Source organism: Mastacembelus armatus, chromosome 7 (genome assembly GCF_900324485.2).
Source record: "Mastacembelus armatus chromosome 7, fMasArm1.2, whole genome shotgun sequence".
NCBI lineage: Eukaryota > Metazoa > Chordata > Actinopteri > Synbranchiformes > Mastacembelidae > Mastacembelus > Mastacembelus armatus.
In genome coordinates, this window is record NC_046639.1 from 7,967,668 (window position 1) to 7,982,740 (window position 15,073).

At 39.8% G+C, this 15,073-nt stretch overlaps 1 protein-coding gene across 1 annotated transcript; it reads right to left on the bottom strand.

The window, feature by feature from the left end:
- Positions 1–9,873: 9,873 nt before the first annotated feature.
- emilin3a (elastin microfibril interfacer 3a) lies at positions 9,874–13,446 on the bottom strand. Its single transcript, XM_026333447.1, has 4 exons — positions 13,295–13,446; positions 13,060–13,179; positions 12,386–12,909; positions 9,874–11,759 (listed from the first exon to the last, which is right to left on the bottom strand). Exons 1-4 carry the CDS (start codon positions 13,444–13,446, stop codon positions 9,874–9,876), a joined length of 2,682 nt encoding a protein of 893 aa, XP_026189232.1.
- Positions 13,447–15,073: the final 1,627 nt, after the last annotated feature.

Consider the following 15,073-nt stretch of genomic DNA (forward strand, 5'->3'; position numbering starts at 1 on the left):
CTAAAATATCATCAGCATACAGATGAGTCAATTTTTGACTAAATGATTTGACTGGAGAGTTTACCCAGAAATCAATACTCCACTGACAGATTGAATAAACACACTCCAAAAAGAGGAAATGTCTGATGGAAAGAGAATTCAGTTCCAGCAGCAAAAGCTATATTCATGCTGCCTGGTCTCAATATTACCAAATTATTATTTCACTGCAAGCTGTGTTTACTTTCAGTCTTTCTTTGTCCAGCTTACAGCATTTTTTAGGAGGGAATGACACATATTTACTATGCAGTCCCAGAAGAAATTATATCCATCCATCCATTTTCTATACCCGCTTCTTCCTGAATCAGGGTCACGGGGATCTGCTGGAGCCTATCCCAGCTCTCTCTCGGGTGGAAGGCAGGGGTACACTCTGGACAGGTCACCAGTCCATCGCAGGGCCAGAAGAAATTATATTTACAGCACATTTATGGACAGTGAATTGAAGCATTGGGCAAGCCCTCACTAATTGGAAATCTGTTCTTCCACAGATGTAGATACAATTTTTGTATCTTTTGTATGCACCTCTAAAAATCTGGTAGGCCTCCTAGAATTGCCCCTGACGTTTAGGCAGAAAATGTGAATATCTATTAAAAGAAACTGGTTCCAACATATCGGCACTCAGCTGCCCTGATTTAAGAAATCTGCACTGACCATAGAAAAACATTGACCTCTAATGTGCATGCACATGCACGCAAATACAATATAGTCACTTAAAAAGAAAAATGGCTAGATGATCAGTAGAGATAGGACTGTGTTCGTTCTGCCATGAGGGAGAGCTGGCAGGTGCTCAAGAATTTCAGAGAGCTAATAAATTAAGCTAATAAACTGTTGGTATAGTCTTCTCAGCATCAGTTGAGGCATGCTGGAGGCACTCATGCTCCCTGTTATGAGCCACTACCATAATCCGGGCAATCACTGCCTTCTTGCCTTGCTATCAGCAAACACAGTGATGATTGCTATTCAGAGCATCACTTTGCTTTATAGAAGAATGAGCAATAAAACAGGAATCAGAGAGCAAAGCACAGTGCTGGGAACCAGTCTGGAGAAATGCTTGAGTGCTATGAGAGATTATACAGCGGCAACATAAACTCTCATGGACTTAGGCAATCACACAGGATAACGAATGAGGCTTTATTACCATGCAAGTGAGCACACCAGCCAGTGACGAAATGTCCAGTCGGTCTGAGTGGAGAAGACTCTGCAGGCAGATACAGGCAGTTTAAGTGACACTCAAATCTAAAAACTCTGCTGTTGTGTCAGCACATGACAGAATCTCTGTCAGTATAAAACAAATCCCAATCAGATGTATTTGCATGAACTCAACCTGGGGGTTAAAGCTATCAGAAGGCACTGGTTTATCATAGATTTATAAGTTTTGATGGATAGCTGGATATTGTAAAATGATTAGGAATACACTGTTTTTATGCTGCATTGCTACATATTTTACTTGACGGTCTGACTTTTTTTGCAATTTTTGGTTTTCATTTTATTGTTTAAAAAATAAATAATAGATAAATGCTTTTTCTAAAGTATTTCGCTGGCTCAGTATTTTAAATTGGCAATTTAAAGTGTCTCATTAACTACATCATATACATATGTATATATACACACATATACAGACTATACATCTATCACTACTACTTAATATACAAAATTATTCAACCCCTATTAAAAACTAGGTGTATTGGAACAATTTACAAGCTTTCAGCTGTTTACTATGAACAAATCAAACAAGAACAAATTAGTATTCAACACCTTGAATAGAATCTCTCATAGGAGCACACATTTGCACATCAGGGGCTATCTCAATCACACCTAATCAAAGCTTCATTAGTTGCACCAAGTGTAAGGTAGGTAGAGGTAGAACACATCAAATAGTTGAACTGGCCAGGGGTCTGTTGAGTGTCATGTTTGATGTAGCTCAACAGAATTGATAAAAAAGTTATGATAAAAGATCATTGCCTTTCATAAGTAAGGAATATAATACAAAAAGACAGGGACGGCTGGTGAATGTTCATATGGACACTGTTGAAAGGACAGATCACAAGTCTAAAGTTAAAGGAACAATGGCCACACTTCCTAGGTGTGGCAGAAAAAGGAAAATCATCTGTGAGGAAGCTGAAACTTGGGTGTCACAAGGTCTTCCAATAGGACAATGATCCCAAGTAGACCTAAACGTCCACCAGGGCTTGGTTGTAGAAGCCCTGGAAGAGTCTAGAGTGGCTGTCACAGTCACCTGAATTGAACCCCATAGAAAATCTCTGGTGGGATTTGAAGAAGGTGGTTGCAGCATGCCAACCCAAGAATATTAGTGAACTGGACGCCAGGTTGAATCAGCCCAGATTCCTCAGGAACGCTGACAGAAGCTGGTGTCTGGTGTCTAAAGGGTGCTCTACGAGGTACTGATCCTTGTCATAAAGGTTGAATCAATTTGAGACTGCAGAAGCCACTAATAGTTGCATTTTTTGTTGAATATGGAGGAACTGCTTGTAACATTAGTTGTGTTGAGCTTTTTTATTTGTTCTTGTTTGATTTGTTAATTGCAAACAGCTGAAGGTTTGTAAAATTTTGTCAGTGCCTAATTTGCAGTGGAGATTGACTAATTTCGAGCGCAACTGAATAGGCCATCTCTTTAGAGCTGAACAATTGTGTGTATCTGGTTATATTTGTGAAACCGGAGTAACACAACCTAAATGGCCCTCAGACATGTGAGTGTGGAAGCGAGAGGGAGGAGGTGGGCACAAGAGCCACGGAAAGCTTAATCTGCTGAGCTGTGCCTTTAGTCTGCTGTGACAGAAGATTTTAAGACTGGCTGAACTGTGACACCACTGTTAACATGCCTCTGAGCCTGGTGGAACAACTCTTCTGTTCAGCTATGATTAAATGGACTCCTTTGAGACATTGACATTGACCTTCAGCCGATGATGTAGGGTAAACCATATATTGCTTGGTGATCTTCCATATATACCCTGTTATTTATTTTTTGCACCTTATCTTCCTCTTCTTTGACCCATTTACCAAGGAAAGGATTTAATCCACAGTATGGATCTATACGTTTGTGACAATGTTGCCTGATGCATGTCATCAAAATCATGGGATTCACACTTTGCTGCTGAAACTAGGACTGCCACTGAAAACCATTAAATGTTTGTTGACAGGAGATAAGCAGCCATTTAAAGGCTGACTGGCTTGTCATGATGTCTAAGTACAGCAAAGTAAGCAGATGCACAAGCTCATAAGTGTTGACAGTTGCAATGTCACCATGTCCTCACGGTTTTCAGAGATTGGCAGCTGGTGACCTAGTCTATGATGTGTTTAAATCTGACTCCTGAATAAAACAAAACCTCACATATTTCTGGACCTCCTGATGTCTCCACTCTGTGAAGATGAATATTTGTTGCTACATCATAATGGAAATATCAGAATGTTTAATATTGTTGATTTGCATTGTTATTACTTCTTTCACCGTACATAAAAAAATGATACTGCCATGATACTGTTTTTGATTTGTTTGTGCTTCTGAAGGCAAAGTGTGTCTTATGTTGATTGAAATGCCCTGTGCCTTTTGTATTTGTGCAGTCTTTATTGCTTTATTTCGCTTTTATTACTTAGGCTCTTACGATTTAAAACATCCAAGCAAATAAATCCTATTATCACAAAACTGTCTAGCTACTAATTTTAGCTCATATAGAAGATGTGTTTCCTAAAAGCAGTTTTTTTACTCAAGTGTTCAAAGCAATTCCCAGTGTCAAGCTAGTGATGTCCACTTTAGGGCTGCAGTTGTGTTCATTATCAAATAACCTGCCATTTCTTTTTTCTCTTAATTAATGAATCATTCCATCTACATGAAACACACAGTGTACTGTGAGACTTTTGTGAGATAGATGTCAATGACAGTGCATGTCACTGCACTTAGAAACACCTCTGTACTTCAAAATTCTTTGTACAAGATGCTGTAAGGGTAAATGTCTAGGGTTAATCGAACCTAAAGATTTTCTTTTCATTGCCTTTGAGTTGGTGATGTTTGTGCCTATGGGAAGGACAGCAGCTACGAACAAATAAATAACTAACTACAGTCCTGTCACCATAGTAAGTCATGTCATCATCCACTGCAAGTTTCCCCTTCATGACACAGTCGTTACATAACGCCTGTCTGACTGAGTATGGAAAAGCAACATTTCTGTGTCAAAGACGGCTACATGTCTTGACTCAGACCTTAGGCTGAAGGTCATTCGCTTTGCTAAATCATGTTGTATCCAATAGAAAGACTTCATTCTCTGGCATCATGATCAGTCATTGTCAACAAATATTGATTTTCTGTTGCCAGGCTAGAGTGGGAACCTCAAAGCAGACATTCACCTACATCTGTGCAGGCAACAACAATAGGCAGTTCGTGCATGGAGGCATACATGCAGAAAAATAGTTTGTGCCATCAGCCTTAGATAAAGTCAACTGGCTGTCATGAAAATGAGCAGTATTGAAACAACTTAAATTATGGCAAAAAGATAACTGTTTTTTTTTTTTTTTTTTACACAGTAGACTCTTTTCATTAATCCTGCTTGAGATCGCATAACTTGACAGTGACGTCTGTGCCCTCTCATCTCATCAGTTTTACAGGCAGCACAATCCGTTCACTTGCTTAAACAGTATTTGAACAGAAAATACAAGTACCAAAATAAATATGCTTTGAGTTACGCCAACTAGTTTTTCTCATTATTCATTCCGATCAAAACAACATCAGTACATTTTAGAGAAATGTATGCATGATCATTAATGATCCCCTTTTGGTTATTGTTCAGATTTGTTCAAAATACAAACTAATTTGCATTGCACAGGAAAAACAATTCAGCCCAGTATTGTGCTGCTTACCTTCCAGAAGGAAATGGCTTGTCCTCAGTTAAGCTCATGGAGGCCAGGTCCAGAGCAGGACACAGTGGAAAGGAACTTCACCAGCCACCGAGACGGAGACAGGGAGGTGGGACAGACGGACAGAGGGAGAGAGAGAGGAGCACTGGATCTGTTTCAGACTGACTCTGAAAAGCCTGGTTAAGGTAGCCTCCGCCTTTTCAGTGACACAACACATCTGGATCAGATGGAAACACACTCATTCTCACATACATGCCCTCATTATCATTGTGGAACTGCACTGAGCGCAACTGATGTAGAAAGAAAAGCCCACAGTGAGGGCAGGCCAGCCAGAGAGTGAGAGAGAGAGAGAGAGAGAGAGAGTGAAAGTGAGTGAGAGAGAGAGAGAGAGAGGGATCACTATAATACTGTTATGCAGAGTATCACTCCCCACCCTATTTCCTCTATGTATCCTTACTTGTCCTATCCTACTTTCTTGCGGTACTTATAACTTACACTTTGATTTGTTTCTACACTTCGGATTTTTCATTGTCTATGCATATAAATCATGTACAGTATATAGGGAGAGAGCAAGAGAGAGAGAGAGATACATATATGTATATTATGCGTATCTCTATAAATACTTGATCTTAAGGCTGAAGGGGAGAAAACTGACAGTTGATTATACATTTTATATACATATAAAAACATACATATACATTTTACTGTCATACATATAAAATGGAATAAAACTTTAATAGAATATTAATATTGCAGGATGTACATATAAAAATAGTAATTTACACTAAAACTCAGAGTGAGAAAAATTATGATTGTAATTTATTTTTGTATGAGTATTAGCTTAGGACTTTCATCAGGGTTATAATAGTGGTCAATGAAGCAATGTCAGTTTGTTAATATGTTAGTATGCATGGAGAATTACTATATGTGTGATGCATAATATGTGACAGGTATGAGATTTATTAGGTAGATGTCCTTAATTCAAAGGTCCAAACTGAATGTGACAGCCACTTTGGAAAATAAACCGTCATTCTCTGTCAGTCAGTAAATCCATTTCTGGTAGGGAGCATCCTACATCCTTCAGTTTGCTTGGAGCAACGCTGCTTCCACACAGACGGGCATGGAAAGCCGCTTAAGGGAGGATGGGCTCACATGGTGAGCTTTGCCAAGGCTGCAGGGTGTGAGATGCTGTCATATTATTACCTCAGCACAGGGTCCTGGCCATCATCCTACCTCTCATTCTGACATATTTAAATTAACTTACTGACACAGCCTGTGTTCCACTGTAGTGTGATGTCCCTTCAGTGACTCATCCGAGATGACAGTGGGCAGGAAATGATCAGATTGAGAGAAAATTATAAGAGATCATGTTGAACATCATTGCAGACACGTTAGTGCCATGGCTCTAGGGTTGGTGATGTCTGTCTTATGGCTGGTTCACCACTTTTATCCATGCTGAAATATCTCAACAAATGGAAGATGAGGAATACTGGCTGACTTTTCCTCCCTCGAGGCATTGGTAGAGACCAAAATTAGCGTTAAAGACAAAAACAGAAAAAAGAAAACAAAAAAGTTAAAAGATAAAACCCACCTCCAACTAAATGAAAATATTGTTCTCTTACTACAGTATGTGTAAATAAAGAGACAGTTATAGTGAATTTACCAATAACATTCCCAAATTAGTATTGCCTCAAAAAATGAAGCACAGTTTGTTAAAATTATCCTGATCAGTAGAAATAAATATATTGCTACATGAAAGAATAAAAATCCCCCATTCACCTCCATGTGATCCAAAAAAATACCAGCATTTGTTTGATTGATTTTAAAAGAAATGCCTCCATATTGATAAATACAGCAATGTCATTGCACTTGATATTGGTCAGTCTGTCACATTCATTAACATAAGACAGACTTGTATCTAGGCTGGGTCTAAACTAATTTTATACAATTACCTAAAACCATATTATCTATTTTGTGAACTTGCCAGGGTGGCAGTAAGCAGAGGCCATCCCTCAGCCATTTGAGAGGCTGGATTACAAAGCTTTGGACCATAACATTAATCTGACTAAATGGAGCTGCTGGACATTTCAGCCTGTCTCTTGCCAATTAATAATTTAAACTTATTTCAGTAACGGACATCTTTTTCAGAGAATCACTTTTTTTAATGTTTTTTTTTTATATATAGGAAATGTCACTGTAATATGTGATCAGATAGATATGAAAGAGTGAGACCCTGAATGGCTTTAAAGTCAGCTCTTAAATGAACAGGTAACCAGTGAAAGGATGGAAGAATGGGTGAAATGTGATCAAATTTATGAGAACAAGTTAATAACCTGGCAGCAGCATTCTGGACCATGTGGAGGCCCCTGAAGTGAGAATTTGGAAAACTAGAAAACAAAACATTTCAGTAGTCCAGTCTGGGGGAAACAAAAACACACAAATTAGTACTTCCAGTTTGGCCTCATCAAAGAATGTTTTTAATCTTGATCTTGATTTGGTCAACGCCTTGATTTGTGGAATGAATGTGAGTGACTGACCAAAACTGACTCTAAGATTTTTAGCATTTGAATTTTTTGTAAGCAGTTGAAGTTACTCTTTGTTCACAGGGACAACGTTAGAGAAAAAATTAATGGTTGTTTCTCTGAAACCTTTTAGTGTCTTACAGAAGTAAAAGCATAACAGAGAGGTATGTTATACAAATATGCATCATTTAAAGCTCTTGTAATGGTACATTGTTGACCTCAGTATGTCTACCCAGTAAACCAGCTGTTGAATTTGTCCTCCAGCTGTGAAAAGACATTCCCCTATCAGTCATTGTCATTGCTTCTTTTATCTGTAAGAAAGCTACTGAGCTTCAAAAGTGTCAAAGGGACTAAGCGTTTTAGTATTTTAAGGAAGCAGCACAACTAATTTATTTGGATCGACATCATTACTGGTCTCAGTGAAAATTTGAGCCACAAAGCACAGTGAAACAAAATAATATTTAAATAACTAATATATTTTTTGGTAATGGGAAAAAAAGAAGATTAAATTAGTATGTGCTTAAAATAAAAGGCCATGAGAAGAAAGGATAATTGTTGGTATATCCAGGTCTTTATTTTGTAAATTTAGTTTTAAATTTATTACTGAGAAGCTCTTGGTCAGTGATTTTAGACAACCCTCTCTTGTGCTCCCTCATGAGTGAGCCAACTCTAATCCACACTGTCTGTTCTCTGACTATCACTATAATGAGGGCAAAACTCTGTTTTCACCTTAAGCTGCTGCAGAGGACTTTAGAGAGGATGATTCACATTTTGGACCACTGCAACCCTCTGTTTACTCAAATATCCTTTGTCCTCTGTCTTTGTGCCAGCCATGCCTTATGCAATTTGGGGGCATGTCGTAGCCAATGACAGTCTCTGAGTTGTGCAGGTAGCATAACTCAGAGTTGGATCTGTGAGTGAGCAGTGAAGGGATTCCATTACTCAGAGGTGGCAAACTTGCCAGAACCTCTTGACTGCCTTTTCTGTCGAAGTGTCTGCTTGGAAACAAACATGATTAATGTGTTGTCTGTGTTTATGTGAGGTGTGAACTGAAAGGAGGCAACCAAGGGATACAGGAAAGAAATAAGAAAACCCAAACAATGACAGAGATGTAAAGCAGCCATGATGTCATGTAGGATTTTTGGTGTAGCAGAGACAGTAAACATATGTTATTATGTTTATGGATTATTCATTTATGTATCTTTCATGGCACTTCTGTTTATCTTAGCACTTTAAGTAACAGAAGCAAGCTAGTATGTAGGTTATGTGTGCAAGGTTGTTTCAGAGGCAGCGTAATGCCTCTCTGTTCCTCTCGCTTTCTGAATGTTCTTGTGTGTGTGCACAAACCCGTATCATTACTTAGATTTATATTAGCGTCTTGAGATCTCTCTATCACTCAGCATGTCTGGCATAAAATTTGTGCCTGTCTTTTCTGTCTGCCCTCTTTTCCTCCCTGGCATTTATTATTATTCACCATATGGCTCAGACTAAAACACAGAGCACTGGGCTCATTTCATCTCACATAAATGTCATTATGAGGGTTGATTGTCCAGTAGAGGATAAGAAACTAACAGGGTTAGTTATTACTGTTATTACCAAGGTCATCCATCGTAATGTCCATTGAGAACTGTGACAGCTTGGCTGGTAAATTTATCTGTAGCCTAGAGAGACAATGAGATGTAGGTTGCTGTACTCAAATGCTTTTTGGTTGTCTTTTTAGTTCCTACTGGTAATAGTGCCAATTTCTTCCATAAAGCAAGAAACATTTACACTGTGCACAGCTTCTGTAAAGTCAAACCTGCCTGTTTAACAGTATTAATTCTTCTCTGTTGCCCTCTTGTGGGTTATCCAGAGCTTTGCATGAACACTTTTCAAATTCAAGGTTGGCGTTTTTCAGACACCTAAATGTTTTTTTTTTAAATATTATTTCAACTCTAAATGTCTGTTTACCAAAAAAAAAAACATGAAGAGTCAAAAATACACTTGGAAATTGCTTTATTGGATTTTCAGTACTGAGGATTACAATTGGAATAAAAACATGCTCAAGAACTGAAACCATATAAAACATAATATTTTCTATTCTAGACATAAGAAAAATCAGTACAAAAACATATACATGTAAACACTGGTGAACAATTCATATAAGAATTTATGTAAAAAAAAAACACACACACACACATTTGTAACTTTGTTGTTGTTTATCTCATCCTCAGTCATTGAGATTCTAAATAATGGTCAGTTACAACATTTTGTCTCAGCACCTCCATGATACCACCAAGATTCTGTGTTATGAGTGCAGTTGGAATTAGCTGCCGTTTTCATGTCATACTGTGAGCTAACTAAAATCACCCTTATTTCAGTGCAGGTTCAAAACCTTTGTAGTTTACAATTCAAATAACAAGAGTGTGTTTTCACTTTCATTTGTACTTAAAAATCAATGAAATCTGAACTAATTCAAAGTGAAGGTGTCCCCTCTTCCTGGCTCTGCCTCCAGATTTAAACTCTGTTGTGTTGGTTCTACCTGGGAAGTGCAGTTTCTGAGTTCCCCTTTCAACTCAGACAGCTGCTGAGCATGGCTGGAGAGAGTCCCATTTACTTGCATGAGAAACCCATTTGATTGTCTCTCCAACTCCTCCCTGATTCTGTCCAAGTCCTCTGCCAAGTAAGTCAGGCCCTTACACTGATTCTCCACACTGGCAACACGCCCTCCAACTTCAGTTACCTCTTTCTGGACTCCCAAGGCTGTGCTCCGACAACCACGGACCTCCACTGCTAGCCGCCTCTTCATCTCCTGCAGCTCACCCTTTAGACGGGTTATTCTGCGCTCACCTGCCCCAAGCATGGCAGCCTGATGTCCAATCAGCTGGACAACACCCTTTATCTGCTGGGCCAAACGAGACTCTCTTTCATGCCAGCTGCTGTTGGCTTGATCCACCTGGTGGACCACTGTTCCCAGTGAATCCTGGAGTCCTCTCAAGGTGTGGTTAACTGAGTGGATATTAAGTTTGAGAATTGTGAGCTCCCCCTCTGCTTGTTCCTGCTGGTCGCCGACAGTCAGATGTTTCAGGATGTTCTGTAGTGTGACATTGAGGCTATTCAAACGGACCTCTTGGGTGTCTAGCACCCCCTGCACATTCTGCTTCTCTGCCAAGTTAACACTTGGTGCAGCAGAGTCTTCCTGGATGGCAGATGGGTTTTGAGTTGTGGAACAAGAAGAGCAGATAGTCTCAAGGCTGCTCAAATGTTTCTGCACTAGCTCTATATCCATCTGTAGTTTCCCTCGGAGAGACTCCAGCCCTGTCTCCAGAGTAGGAACAGCATGACCTTCCAGGAGAGTGGGGGCACTGGTATTTCCCAGCTCCTCCAAAGCTATCAGTAAACGACTCTCCAGAGCCCTTAATTTATCATTCATTCTGGCCTCCAGGCCCTGTCCTGACTGCCCACTCAGATTCAGCTTGGCCTCCACATACCCCAGACGCCCTTCCAATATCCCTTCTATGTGGTCCTTATGTCCACCCAGCTCCACTCTCAGGTGTCCCTGGGACTGGTTGAGGCCTGCCACTGAGGTTTCCAACAGCCACACTCTTTCAGCTAGTCCGCTCACTCTACCACAACAGTTCTCTGCAGCCTTCAAACTGTGGAGCTGTGCCTGGAGCTCCCTCAGCTCTGTTCTCATGTCTGTGGTACTTTCCTGCAGAGCATCTTCCATCTGCTGCTGCCTCTCACCTTGTTCTCTCTGACATTGATGATGCACATCCCCAGCTTTTTTCTCACATCTGCCCTCAGCAGTCTCCACACGCTTCTCAAACCCAGCAAGAATTTCTGTCCTGGCTGCATTCAGCTTGGCATCTATCAACTTCTCCATAGCTCTCTGGGCATTTCCCCCAAGATAGCTAGTGGAGTCAGATACCACTCCCTCTGTATTTGACATCTTCAATGCACCATCATGCCCCATCACTGTTGCTTTGAGGTCCTGCAGCTCCACTGTCTTGGCCTGCAGCTCTGTCCTGAGCTCCTCTACCCTTCTGTTCAGTTCTGTAAGCCCTGGAAACACATATCTGCCATCTAGAACCTCTGTTTCAGGGTTTCCCACAGGAATCTCTGCAAACCCTACAGTGGATGGGCCAGAGGCTACAGCTGGAGCAGGAAGAGGACCAGGGACTGCAGAGAGCAGAGCTGATAACATCCTGTTGGCGTCCTCTCTCAGTGAGGCTCGAAGACTGTCCTCCAGTCCATTCACAGTTCCCCTCAGCGTCTCCAGACCCTGGTTTAGACGTCGTACATCCTCTTCTATTTGAAATATTCGCTCCTCTGTTTCACTGTCTAGACCTTGGCCTAAAGAGAGAAGGAAAAGCTGTTACCATAAGAACACTATCGTACTCTTTTGTGCTTTGGTGTGATTGCAGTTTAAATTACTGTTATTATTATAGTAGCAGCAGTAGTAGTACTAGTATGGTCATAAATATTATAAAATGTATATTATCAACAAGACCGTCATAGTTACCTGTCTAAATTAAATATGAAAAACAAGCTGCCTTAATATTGCCCTTTTTATGTTTTTTTAAAAAACTATTATGATTATTATTATGATTATTATTGTTATACATTTATTATAAAACAATAACTATGTGAAAATATCTGAATATACAATTCTTCTCTGCTGTGTTAATTTGTAATTTGTGTTCCTAATGTTCCCTTATCCACAATATAAACAAATCTATTAGTACTGTATTACTTTCACCATTGTCATTTGTCTCTCTTTTGTTTTCCTATCCCCTTCTCTTCCTCACATCTACACAACACACCATCACACACACAAATCACATCAAACTGTACCACTTCTGTGCCCATGTGTTCCTTTTTTTTGCTTTTTTGTTTCGTTTTTTGTTTTGCATTGTTTTTCTTGTTATAATGTTATGATAAAGAAAGAATTAAGTGTGTAATTTGGAGTTAAGACACACCTACGGTCTCACCCTCAGGCTGTTCTCCACCAGAGGGAGGAGGAGGGATTGCCTCTGGTGTTTGCTCCTCAGGTCCTTGACTTTGCTCATGTTCTGGGTTTTGCTCTGTGTGATGTGGCTCCTCATTATCTGGCATTGCTTCTGGCCCAGGTGGATAAGACTCGAAGGTGGTGTCTGGGTTGGAGGAGGACCTTGATGGCCCAAAGTAGTGCACTGGGTAAGAATTAAAGCTGCCAGTGGGAGGGCCCTTCGGTTGGCTCCATGGGTTTGCTTTCACAGCTGTGTTAATAGGTGGACCCTTGAACATGGGCCCCTTAAACATAGGACCTTTGTATTGTGGCCCCTTAAACTGTGGGCCTTTCATTGGTGAACCCTTAAATGGTGGCATCATTTTCATGGGGTGTTGGTAATCTGGAGGTCCCTCCATACAGCCATACCCAGAGTACCCGGGACAACAACGCCACTCCAGCTCTGTAACAGTTTTATGTGCAACCTTGTACATCGGTTTGTACATCTGACGATACCTGAGGGGGAACAACCAATGAGTCAAGAATACACATGAGACTGTAGTATTTTTTACTTTGTACCCTGAAGTAATAAGAATCAAAATTTTCTTTTACTATAAGACAGATCAAAGGCTAAATATGACCATGGCATATTAGGAGTTTACTCACAACAGTGTTGGACATTTTTTCCCCCAGGAACACTTATTGTACTCAGCTTTTACATAAGGGACTGCCCCATCATGCACTGTGTAGGAAACTGTCTTTTCAACGATATAGGCACAATGGTTGCTGGGAAGAGGAGATACAAGATGATAGAAGACACATAAATATGATTTCTAGTTGTCTTTAAAACACAAAATTTGATCAATCAAAATAAAATCAGCACAGAACAGACTGAACTTACTTCTGCCTGCTGGTGGATTTGCCTTGGTCGTGGTGTTGACTAAGCCCAGCTTTATACTGGTTAAAGTGGAGTGGTCGATAAAACTTGGTTTCAGCCAGGGACAGAAATAGGGTCATGAACAGAAAAAAACTCAGAGCCATGATAAAATGCATCCTTAAATGTCCAGTAATCAAAAGCTTGATAAAAGCAGTCTTCAAACGGAGGTAATGGCAATCTCACGAATGAAAAAAAGTATTCCTCCGTCAAGCAACATGTATTACCCTAAATATTCCACTTCATTCCCTTGTTTGGAAATTAATTGCCAGACTTGTGACAAAGGGAAATATTTAAAAAACAAGCTACAAAATTCACATTACAAAAAAAGACTTCAGTCAAAGTGTCACTCTGTGAACGCTGGCCCTGACGCTGGCTGTGGCTCTGGTAGACTCAGTTAGAATGACAGCAGTCCACTGTGAGTTTGGCGGACTACAGATGCCACTAATAGGGCTCCGCTGGTACCATCTGCATAGCTCCTCCTACTCTACCTCCTCAAAGTAACACCAGAGTGACACTTGGGGAGAGAAGCCCCACCTCCTCAGTTTTTTCTGTGCTATTCTGTAGTACTGAACTTCACAGAAAATCCCATGAGCTATGTTCCCACTCAGACTTCATGGCAAATCAGAGGAAACAGTACATCACCTCCATAGCCTACAACACCAGGCCTTTACCCAAAATAGCCTTGTTTTCTTTTTTCAGTAGTGCAAATAAATATTAATCCAAGATGGCAAATTAATCTAGTTGACAATTACGTACTTTAGGGTGTGAAGGGAAAAAGGATGCTTACCCTGTCTTTTATAGGAACTTTGAATTTGTAGGCCTTATTTTTTTTTACAGAGGACATTTTGACGTAATGTAGATAAGAAAAAATTGGTTAAAAGCATTTTTGATTATGTCAGTACTTTTTTAAAGCCCCCTATGTGATTATCATCATCATCATCATCATTCTTTGTAGCCATGCAGTTCCCATTCTTCCTAGGTGCCCTTAAATTCCATTATCATCACCCTCTATGTAGAGTTCAGAATACATGCATTATTAATGGTTCTATCCAAAATCACTCGCTCATTCACAGATTCAGTATTCCCTGTAAAATAGGGAGTAAAATAAAAGTTCAAAATTATTCAAAATTCAGCTTTAGCCTCACTAATCATGTAGAAAACTAGTATTGCATTGTGGGACAACTAGCAGACCATACCATGTACAGTAATTTTTCCAGTCCAGTGTATACCTTTGGAGTGTAGTGTAAAGTACTCACCATTCAGGAAACAACCAATGTCATATATTGTATACAAGATGCAGTGCAGTGTCAGGCTGCAACTGCTAATTATTTTGGATTGTGTGTATGAATGTATTATTTTTATATTTATTTATATTCATATTTTTAGATTATTATTGTCTAGGGTGTAGTAGTAATATTGTGCAGTAAAAATGTCGATCTCAGTTCCCTTCATGTTATGAAAGTATTAGCTTTAGTATTTGAATATCAGTTCATTATCTGAATATTCAAACTAACTAGTTACTAATTAGTAAATCTTCAGAAGTTGAGGTTATTTGATGACTTGGCAAAGTAAAACATCCTTGGGTCTTTTACTTCACACATGCACACTGACAGTCTGAACCCTGACCTAACAGCAAACCTACAAGGAAGGGGAACAAATAAAAACAAATGCCCTGTGTTGAAGGCTGCCACAGTACACACCCTCTGTGTTCCTTTCCCCACAAGTCCACACACGGACTCACAG